The 11,482-nt window shown below is 40.5% G+C and overlaps 1 protein-coding gene across 11 annotated transcripts; it reads right to left on the bottom strand.

The window, feature by feature from the left end:
* Nucleotides 1–785: 785 nt before the first annotated feature.
* On the bottom strand, nucleotides 786–8,845 carry LOC129179686 (eosinophil peroxidase-like). 11 transcript variants are annotated; one of them, XM_054773238.1, is made up of 21 exons: nucleotides 8,740–8,845; nucleotides 8,580–8,642; nucleotides 8,335–8,419; nucleotides 6,654–6,829; nucleotides 6,448–6,580; nucleotides 6,224–6,350; nucleotides 5,933–6,139; nucleotides 5,462–5,816; nucleotides 5,235–5,395; nucleotides 4,897–5,155; nucleotides 4,665–4,835; nucleotides 4,356–4,593; nucleotides 4,073–4,272; nucleotides 3,940–3,975; nucleotides 2,712–2,744; nucleotides 2,568–2,600; nucleotides 2,424–2,456; nucleotides 2,280–2,312; nucleotides 2,144–2,173; nucleotides 1,906–1,974; nucleotides 786–1,791 (listed from the first exon to the last, which is right to left on the bottom strand). In XM_054773238.1, the coding sequence occupies exons 2-21, from the start codon at nucleotides 8,638–8,640 to the stop codon at nucleotides 1,382–1,384; spliced, it is 2,850 nt and encodes a 949-aa protein (XP_054629213.1). In that variant the 5' UTR covers nucleotides 8,641–8,642; nucleotides 8,740–8,845; the 3' UTR covers nucleotides 786–1,381. The 11 variants fall into 11 exon arrangements, with proteins under 11 accessions (XP_054629213.1, XP_054629214.1, XP_054629216.1 ...); XM_054773239.1 differs by having other exon boundaries at nucleotides 8,726–8,809; XM_054773241.1 differs by lacking the exon at nucleotides 2,144–2,173.
* Between the last annotated feature and the right edge of the window lie 2,637 nt (nucleotides 8,846–11,482).

Here is an 11,482-nt window from a genome sequence, read left to right as displayed (position 1 = left end):
TTTATAAATGATTACCAACTTAGGGTGAACAAGGTGGGGTTTTTTGGCTTCTGGCCAGAAGATGCCAGACAGGCCTGACTTTGACAATGTTCACATTCAGGCTCAAAACGGTTCTATTTAGCTGTGCATATGATGACTGAAATTATTTTGTCTGCAGACTTTGCTATTAATTTAATTATGATTTTTTAAAATGTTTTATGGAATCATTTTATTTGCCTTCTTGTAATTTTATGAAGTTGAAAAGCACTTTGAATTTCCTTGTGTCCAAACTGTGCTCTCTAATAAATTTGTGGCACAATGATGAATAGGGATCCACTGTAGATCACTGAATGTACTTTTATGCATTATACAGTACAACATTGTATGTGGAGCAACTGCAATCATTACAAATGAGTTACTGTAAACAAACATTTTTAAAAAGCCGCAGTGTGCAAATGGTCCCTGGGCCACTCTTTGGACACCCTGCTTTCTGGTGATCCTGATCCTGTGATATTTTCCTTAAGTTCCACTTCAATAATTCTTTAAAATGGAGCAAAACACTGCTATTTTTAAGAATGGGAGTCAACCTAAAGTTCTGTCATTGAATCAATGCAAAGTGTTTTACAAGATACAGTAAATGTGGCTTCAATAAATACGTTATACTGTCGTCTATAACACTGCTGTTTTGTTGTTTTTCTTTATTATTCTTTGAGAAAATGCAGATCAGTTTGTGTATTAAATGTTGAAAATGCATTCATTTTTATAATAGCACGTGATTGTTGGGGACGCAATGGAATAAAAGTGTGAACGTAAAAAAGACACTTTATCATCATGCTGTGAAAGAAAAGACATGCCGTACTAGGTTTAATTCATTCCACAGGTGGAGGGCCACAACCTACTTCAAGTTCCGTTGTATATCAGCGCCATCTACTGGTCTATTGAAGAACGCGTCTCACAGGCTGTGACTTGTGGCAGAGATGAAATCAACCCAGGAGGTTCAAAGATCAAAATACGAACAAAAATGAACAGTGTTCTTCTGATGTAAAGACAATGATCATTGACAGGAAAGTAATACACCTTCTGTACAGTGCTGACTAAAAAAACAGGAAAAAATATTTGGGATTGAACTGGATATTGCAGGATGAATCCGCTTGATGACGCAATACGGTATGTGGCTGGGGTCAAGGGTTACACCAGAGTATGTGTTCTGTGTGCAGTCATGTGCACTCAAGAGGATATCCAATGACAAGTTCATTATTTGATTTATTTGCATGCACGCCCAACCTTACTGCTCAATGAAAAGTCTATAAATCATACAAATGCCAAATGTGAGGTTAATTTGGGATCTTCAAGTGCTTTCTTGGCAAAATACTGCCTTTTTGGCACATAGAATAATCATGGCTTATTTCTCAGTAAAGACCAGACGCCCCGAGAAGTAGCTGTCTCTGGTCAGACCATTGCCACCGTAGTTAGCCACCAGCCAAACCTCATCTCCTACATCTAGCTTGATGTACGTGCCTCCACTGGCTGAGATGTAACCATCTTGCTTGGTAGTGTAGGAATGCACAATCAACACTCCATTGCGCAACAGATCTACGCTGGCAGCGTGCTCATAGATTGTACAGTAGAATTGGAATTCATACACGCCGGAATATGGGCATGTAAATTTGCCTGTGTTGGTGTTATAGCTGTTCTGTCCATTGTAGATGACGTCGTAGAAGGGGATAGGAACACCAGGACTAGGGTAGTTGTTGCCCAGTCGCACGGAGAAGGCCACATTCTCATGATAGGATCCAGGGGGGCCTGCTGGTTCTGAAAACCAAAAAATATAAATAACATCAGACCTTTGAACATCAGAACTTTACTACTGTGATGTTATGGAGATGTGCTGTCAATATGAATAATTACAAGAAGTGTTGCATTCACCTTTTGGTCCAGGGGTTCCTTTGGATCCGTTGGATCCCGGGGGGTATTTGGTGATAAAGGGGGTTGTTTCTAGAACCAAGGATGCTTGCTTATTAGTCAGCCCAACATGCTAAAGTATTGGCACAATCTTTTATACAAATATTTCAGAAATTATATGCTGGAAATCAGCCATCACAAAGCATACATTTCTACCATAGCCTATTTTCTTATAGACAGATATGGCCACATATACACTTACGTGCTGGGTACGTGGTGTTAGGTAGATAGCCTATGGCACAATTATGTTGGAAATTAGTATTCCAAAATAAAGAAGTATTGGCACAATCTATAAGGAGATATTTTCAACGATTTCAGAACTCCCCAAATAACTTTACCTGGTGGGTACGGAGTGGTGGGAGGTACATAGCCTATGGCACATAAATTATATATGGGAAATTAGTATTCCAAAATAAAGAAGTATTGGCACAATCTATTAGCAGATACTTTCAAAGATATCAGAACTCCTCAAATAACTTTACCTGGTGGGTACGGAGTGGTGGGAGGTACATAGCCTATGGCACATAAATTATATACGGGAAATTAGAATTCCAAAATAAAGAAGTATTGGCACAATGAATTAGCAGATAGTTTTAAAGATTTCAGAACTCCCCGAATAACTTTACCTGGTGGGTACGGAGTGGTGGGAGGTACATAGCCTATGGTACATAAATTATATGTTGGAAATTAGTATTCCAAAATAAAGAAGTATTGGCACAATCTATAAGCAGATATTTTCAACGATTTCAGAACTCCCCGAATAACTTTACCTGGTGGGTACGGAGTGGTGGGAGGTACATAGCCTATGGTACATAAATTATATACGGGAAATTAGAATTCCAAAATAAAGAAGTATTGGCACAATCTATTAGCAGATAGTTTCAAAGATTTCAGAACTCCCCAAAAACCTCAGATTTCCTGGCGGGTACATAGTGATGGTAGGTACATAGCCTGTAGGCCGTAAGATTATACATGAGAAAGTCCATACATCCATCCATTTTCTATGCCACACAACCTCACTAGGGTCGCAGGGGTATGCTGTAGCCTATCACAGCTGACTTTGGGGGAGGCGGGGTACACCCTGGATTGGTCGCCAGCCAAGTGCAGGGCACATATAGACAAACAACCATTCACACTCACATTCATACCTATGGACATTTTCAAGTCATATGGGAAATTATTATTCCAAAATAGAAAAGTATTGGCATAATCTATAAGCAGGTGGGTACTTGAGGGTAGATACATAGCCTACCTTCTATAAATTACAGTAAATGTCGGGAATTAGTACAGTATTCCAAAATAGAAAAGTATTGGCACCATCTATTTACAAATATTTTCAAATATTTCAGAATTCCCCCCAAAAACTTTGGATTTACCGGGAGGGGTACTTGGGTATAGGTACATAGTCTACAGTATAGCGTATAAATTAATTGTGGGGAATTCGTAAAGTATTCCAAAATAGAAAAGCGTTGGCACCATCTATTAACAGTTACAGTCTTATGCAAAAGTTTGGGCACCCCTGTCATTTTGTTGATTTGAATACCTCTATACCTCCACGGTAGATAGAGGTATTCAAAATGACAAAACGACAGGGGTGCCCAAATTTCTGCACATTTTGTTTTGATGCATATTGCACATCCTGTGTTAATCCAATAAACCTAATTTCACTCCTGAAGTAACACTTTGTCCAGCAGTGATGTGATACTGTGTATCAAAATGTAATAGCATCTCCAAACATCTAATATTGTATTAATGAAAATGATGGAAATTGTCAGAGGTGCTCAAACTTTTGCAAACGACTATTTTCAAATAATTCTGAAGTCCCAGAGTAACTTTGGATTTACCTGGTGGGTAATTGGGGGTAATTATATATTTTATGGGATTATAAATGAAATGTGGGGAATTAGTATTCCAAAATAGAAAAGGGCTGGCACAATCTACTAGTATTAGCTGATGTTTGGAAAGATTTCAGAACTCCCAAAGTAACTTTAGATTTACCTGGTGGGTACTTGGTGGGGCCTGTAGGTTCATGTGCTACAACACATACAGTGAAAAATAGGAAAGTCAGTCATTCTAAAACACAAAGCTAATTTTGTGAAATATATCATGAGATTTCAGTGGTGGGACTCACGAGGCTCCTGCCACGGAGTCAGGTCAAACGGAGGGATGTCACTGCATTTGGTGTAACCATAGCCTCGTGGCCGAAACAGGAAGGGTTGGTCTGGAACTTCAGAGATGCCGGTGTTGTCACAGATGATGCGGGAAAATGATGTTCCTGCCAAAGAGGCTCTCTGGGCCTTCGTGAATACCCCTTTGTTCTCCCACCAAAGTCTGGAAAGAACATTGTATATTGTCACCGAGTTTGTAGGAGAGAGCAGCTTAAATCCATTCATTTGCCATCATCATCTCTTTACCGATCTCCCTCCCGAATCTTGCTGAACTGAGTGCCTATCAGGCAAGCAAACAGAGGTCCAACTCTTCCTCCGTTCACAAGACGTTCTGCAATTCCTCCAAGCCATAGATCAATGTTATCAGGCGTGCCGTAAAGTTCTATCAACCTCCGAGCCAGTTCATCGTTTTGCAGCACAGAGGCCAGCTCCTTCTCATTTTGTGGCTGTGACAGACCACAGAACTTGCGCCATCGATTGTATCCTGACAAAGGGTATATACATGAGCGACACTGTGGAGGTAATGTACTGTGTGCAGGAACACTAAATGGATACCTGGGATTCCGTGGTCTCGTCCACGCTGCATGTTGAGAGAGGCCAGATCAAGTGCCATCTCAAAAGAGAATCTAAACAACAAGTCTCTCAGTTCATCCGTAATGATGGCATCCTGAACATTCAACTTAGCCTGTCGACCCACAAGCCCCCTCACGATGGGGTCTATGCCACCTGAAATGAGTGAAATGTGTTATGCAAAAGCACGGTCAAACAGCTACAGATATGGTCCTACCTTCAAAGACAACCCTCCATGGTGTGTTCAAGGCTGTGTGCAGCAACGGAGAGGGGTACAACGGGTGATCCTTGTAGCTCCCATCGAGGCGGAATATGAAGGGTTGAACCATCGAGTGGCCAAATCGGAAGGCAGCTGCTCCGAATGCATTGGAGATGGTGGCATCCACAGTGTCATTATAGCCAGGGTAGGTGGACAGCTTCTTGGATATGATTTCTGGACCAACAATGGGGGGCAAGAAGTCTCGGAAAGTGATGACCTGGAAGACAACATAAAATGTTCATCAAACAAGGATTTTGACCACGATAACTGTCCATGCAGCTGAGCCCATCTCTAACCTGAAGATATGCTCCAACGATCTTGCGTGTTTCTTGGTAGATTCTCTCTCCATCCCACTTTGGATTTAGTTTGCGCAGGGCCCGAGCCAGCCGGTTGTGCTCACGCAAGAACAGTGTGTGAATAGAGGTCAGAGCAATGTTCTCATTGGAGCGTTCATCACCTTCAAAGTTAAAATGAAGTCAGAAGAATAACATTGGAATCCATACACCCACACCCTGCCACTCACCTGCAAAAAAGCAAAGCACTTCCTGGGCGTCAGGGTCATTGGTGATCCGAGCTCGGGTTGCACACAAGTTGGCTCCCATAGTGGTGAAGGGCAGCAGTTCTCGACCGCCGTCAGTGAACTCTGTATTGACCCTCAACAAGCCCTCATCTGTGTTGAGGTTGCGAAGGGACTGAGCTTTGACATCATCTGACCCATACACCTGACCCGCATCAATATAAGATGTGAGGGTGTTCAACTGTTGCCGCACAGTGGCTTCGCCAAAGATGGAACCTGTGGGTCCAGATCCACATGTGGCTGTCGAGCGAAAGAAAGGGATGCATTCTTGGGAGCCAAAGCGTGGGCCATTCTTGGGAATCTGTTCAGAGGACAAGTTGCAGTGAGACTGTGTGCGGCGGGTTGTGTGGATGTGTTGACATTCTCTCTTCTTGGGGGCGTGACATGTGACATCGATGGCATGACAGAGACACCAACCTCGATGGGGAAGCAAGGTTCAGTGCGCTCGCAGCTCTCGTCGCAGTCAATGCCATTACTGAATGAACGAATGACTGGAGAATGAGGTGTGAACGTCAGGTCGTGGTCCATCCACTGTCCAAAGATGGTCAAGAGGTGAGTGAATACTTGGTCGCTCACCACATCATTGATGGGTGTTTTCAGAACGCTGTTAGACACCTCTCTGACCTTCGATATGATGGAGGAAACTATTTAACCAAAAACTTCAAATACGTAGATGACTTCAGTCCAAGCTAAATGGAATGATCATACCAAAGGAAGAAGGAAGCCGTTAATTTTGATAGGGTCCCACCCTCGAGGCTCAGAGATTCCATCTTGGTACTCAGAAGGCAGCCAGCGTGCAAATGGTATGTTAGAGGCTCCCCATCGGGGATTATACCTTCAAGCAAGTGGAATTAGCCAGTTAAGTAAAAGCTACTAAATGCAGCTATATAGGAAGGGGAACAGTCAGGAAGACAGAATCATTTCTGTGTTACCTGTTGTTGCAGACACTGCTTGCAGTGCGAAAGACATCAAGGTTGGGTGTTGTCCTGCAAGAGGGGATGCGTTGTCGTGGTGAGCAGCCTGTCAGTTCTGATATGAACTCTAAATCCTCCTCAGACAGCAGGTCTGGCAACACATGCAAAGTGCCAGTGACTAATTGTATTTTTGAGGTTCTCCTAATATTAAAACGCGGTGCTACCTGTGGCGTTGATAGAACGTCTCTGACGTCTTTCCGCAGATCTTTTGATGATATCCAGTGCATTGCTCATGTAATCAGCAGATCGGGCTATCTCACGAGAGATTCCCATAGGCTGCTTGAGCAAGCGTAACACATCCTGGGGCCTCGCTGCGTTCCGTTTGACACGTTCAAGGCACCTGCAGAGGCATGTCATCATCATCATTTATGATACTAGTCTGAATGCACCAGTGTAGCTTAGAATACCTATAAATGCATACATGGACAAACTAATGACACCAACTTCAAGAGCTACATCAGTCAGAGATGCATTAAAGGTGCTTTCTGCCTTGGCAAGGTACTGCAATGGGAGTGCTAGCATTCAAACTTCATGTGTCTTGCCCTCGCTCAGAGCAAGTCACACCCCACGAAACACTCACACACACACAAATAGGTGACGTGATTAAGCGCCAACCAAAACGCAGTACTACAACAGTCAAACATTTATTTAACAAATACTTAGTTTTTACAGTTTTATACTTACAGAAGTAAAAATATTTGACACATACAATGGGAGAACATACAGTTTGTTACTAGCTAGTCTTAGCGAAACGATGTACCACTAACCAATGAGCTTGTTAAAAAAGAGGAAAAGACAAGAAACATCGAAAAACATAAGAACATGGATGGCTGCACTTTGGCTGTAACAAACATCAGATGAGGGTAAAATTTGTTATGTTTGATTCTCGCGGCAATATGGCACAAAGTGCGCTCCTTGTCGGCTCAATATGGGTGTTGGGAACCCTACATGACACAGCACACATGCGCATTCATGTTTGCGTTGTCGTGACATGAATTGTCATGTCGCTGCCGCACGGCGATCATTTTTTGTGATCGGCTTTGAAAGGCATTTATCGGCATATGCCGATCATGAGTCTTTTTATGGAAATCGGCAGATACTAATAATTTGCAGTTTTGACCTGAAAACATTTCCTGAGACGGAGTGCTGTAAGTGATTGACAGCCATTAACGCCATTCCTCCTTTTCGGGTGAAACAACTAAATCTCATTCGGTTTAACCCGTAACTGCTATATAGGTTTTTTTGTGGCGGACAATCTGTTCTCTGAAACCGCTATTGGTAACATATGCTAGCTGATGGTGGTGGTGTTATATTTTTTGGGTGAAAAAAAAGTTTAATTTGTAGACAAGGAGGAATAGTACCTTTAATTTAACAAAATGTTTTGAACAATACCTAAAAAGCATCTTCACTGTCTTTTGTTAAAAGCCATCTCAAAACGCATTTATTCCTTTTGGCCTTGCATGAAACATTGATTTTACAGAATGAAAGTGTTTTTATTGACTGTTGTTTTTATTTATTTTATTGGTCTTTTTTATTGTCCTGCTGCTTGTTTTGTGTTTTTAGTTGTCCAGTTTCCCCAGTATACAGCACCTTGAATACAGTGTTATTGCTATTTGGTGCTCTACAAAAAACAAGCTGATTGACTGTCCTTTTTAAGGACGTATTCTATAAAAACTATATTGGCGACGCTTTTCAGAAGATGCAATTCAAGTGAAGAAAATAAGCATATTGTTACATCCATCAGTTATTAACCCTCAGTAGACTGGAGGTGTCGCTAACATACGCCTTTCATTTGTTAATAAAAGGTTAACATTTTCTGCCTTCTGAAAAAAAGGATAAACTCACTCTTGTCTTGAGTACTCATATGCAGAGTCCACCTTAGTGATGGCAGCGTTAACAGCTTTTTCAATTTCCTCCCTGCTCAGATGTTCTGAAAGCAAACGATACATTAAAAAAAGCATTTTGCGCCTGCAATGCATCGAAGACACTCAATGCGGAGCAAAGCATACATTGCCTTTAGAAAGTATAGATAAACATGAGAGTATTGTAAAATATACACAATGGCATTTGTTCACGTTATATACACTTACGTGCGTTCACTTGCCACTGCAGCCAAAGCGCCGCAAGCAGCAGGCACACACCCCGAAACATTTCTGGAAAGGGGGAAAAACACATTATATTTCCACGACGAATAATAATAAATAATAAAACAGGATGAACCAAAAAATGCGTATACATGTTGGAGAGAACCTGGATTAAAGAAGCTCCAATGTGTTGTCAATTCTGGCCGAAGAATCCGTTTAGTTGTTATGCTCTTGGCTTTTTATAGGCGCCTCAGTGGAAACACTTTTCGTCACAAAGAATTTGGAGCATTTTTTTTCATTTTGTTCTTCCTAGTTCCGCCTTAGGTAGCGTCCTGGTTCAACCACTTCAACCTGTAGTTGACATAATTATGACAAGCAGAAGAGCAACGTCGCACAACGTCTCTCCACTCTCAGCCATTTGTTTGTTAAATATTGGAGAAACGAATACAACAAATCCTTTGTTGTTTAATTTAAGCACAAATATTAGTTATGTATAAATCATTTACACTCAAGTCATGTTTCTGTATTACTTCTTTTACTGGAAGAGCTAGAAACTATTAACTCTACCACTCTACATGTCTTTATGCCTTTCTTTTATTCTTAAAAAATGGCAAACAGGTATATATCGAACACCGGAAGTGAAAAAATATTAGTAATTGCTGTGAAACCGGAGAAAGGGTAGAATTAAATAAACTCGGCTCCTTCCTAATTCTTTACATACATGTTGTATTGCGAAACTTCAGTGTATTTTCGAAATAAACTAAACCATTACTATTACAAAAATACGCTGATTGTCTTGGCTTTTATTAGTAGCTACTTTTTTCTTGCAAAATAGATTTTTTTTTAGAGGTTATTTTTGTTTGGTTGGCGTTCATTGCAAAACCCCGATGACTCTGATATATATATATATTTTTGTACTTGTACAGACATTAGTACAGACGCATCCGCTGTCAAGTTGCATATTGTTTGTTTTATAATTGGTGGCAACGCTAAGTGCAAAGGAAATATTCAGAGAACAAAAGCCGCAAGACAAGTGACGGGGGAACTTCCTGGAGAGGCTTTCGTGACAAGATACAATGCGTGATTACCAGAATTGTGTGTGTTCTTACAGTACCAAAGCATACGGGATGGAGGGAAAACAAGTATACCCAAGTATAATATGCGCCAACATCTTAAGGCTTTGTTATTGTACTATCCATTTTTATGATTTTCTATAATTTTTTCACTGTATTTAAATTATTTGTCAACATTTATTTTTGATGTGCTGCAACCCGATGATGTCCGGAATTAATACAGTATGTGATTGATGAAATTCGTGTCAGCGGAACGAATGAATTATTACAACCAAGCACGTGGTGCCTTTTTGTGCTGTAGCTTTTTATTATATTATTTACATTATCTACTGAAGTATGCTTAACACAATTTTTGCTGCACTTTAGTGATATATATATTGTGTGTATATATATATATACACAGCAAAAATTGTGTGTATATATATATATAATGTAAAATAAATAAGTAGAAATAAATAAAAACTTGAAAACATAAAAGAAATTAATTTATAATATAAATTAAATTTGTGTTTGATTGAGCAAAATAAGTATTTTATCCCCTACCGACCAGCAAAGCATTCCGACCCCAACAGTCGTGTTCTGTGCCCATGAAGCACCCAAATGAGTCCTGTCCAATTGGGAAATCACCTGTACTCCTAAACTCAACTCATGTGGATAAAAGACAGAACTAGTCTCACAGTTACAGAACCACTCTCTCCGATTAAAACCTCTCCACCATCACGTGCGACACCAATGTGTTCAAAAGGACCTCAGGGAAAGATTTTACACCTGCACAAGACCATGGACTAGACTACAAGACCATCAACAAGAAGCTTAGTGAGAAAAAGGCTGACTTCTGGCGTAATCATTTAGAAATGGAAGCAATATAAGATTACCTTCGCTTCAGATTTCACTTCATTGTTTCACTTAATTAATTGACATTAATTGTGGGAAAATCTGCTGATTCATGCTTTTACTCTGTGAAAATTTGACATTTTTTTGCAGAAAACCGATTTCATTTCAAACCCTAAATTGGCAATAATTCATAATAAAGTATAACATACAGCATAATACAACATAGCAGCGTGCACGTACACGTCTGACCAAAATCTTAAGACCAGTTGAAAAACTGCAAACATTTACATTTTGCACTGTTGGATCTTAAGGAGGTTCTAAGTAAAGTTTCAAAATGCAAAAAGAAGAAATGGGATTGAGACAAGAAAAAATTGAGTAAGTAATTTATTGCAAAAAACATTTAAACTGAAGTAGGCTGTTCATTAGATGATCAAAAGTTTAAGACCACAGCCTTTAACAGCCAAAATCTTGGCAAAAATGTGGATACGGTGACATTTTCTGTCAGGTATTCACACTGTCAGGATCTCTTGATGACAAAGGCAAACAACTTGCTTTCTTTGAATGCGTTTGGATTGTTGAGCTGCATAAGCAAGGCCTCTCGCAGCGCACCATTGCTGCTGAGGTTCGACACGATAAGACAGTCATTTTAAGCTTCTTCAAAGATGATGAGGGTTATGGATCAAATTAGTAACGTGGTAGACACAGAAAAATGTCACTGGCCCTCAGCCTGAAGATACGATTGCTGTCCGTCAAAACTGTGACGATTGTCTCCTTCAACTCTGCGGAATTTCCTGTTTGGAATTTGCACGAGAGCACCAAACATGGGACATTGAGAGGTGGATGAAAGTTTTATTCTCTAATGAGAAAAAATGTAACCTTGACGGTCCTGATGGCTTACTGGCACAGTGGAGGGAGCGCCATCATTATGTAAGGTGCTTTTTCCTTCAATGGAACAATGGAGCTTCAGGTTGTGCAGGAGTGTCAAACAGCATCTGGCTATGT

The sequence above is a fragment of the Dunckerocampus dactyliophorus genome, chromosome 4, assembly GCF_027744805.1.
Source record: "Dunckerocampus dactyliophorus isolate RoL2022-P2 chromosome 4, RoL_Ddac_1.1, whole genome shotgun sequence".
NCBI lineage: Eukaryota > Metazoa > Chordata > Actinopteri > Syngnathiformes > Syngnathidae > Dunckerocampus > Dunckerocampus dactyliophorus.
Note: the sequence above shows the minus strand (reverse complement) of the source record. Positions and strands in the feature narration are given on the sequence as shown.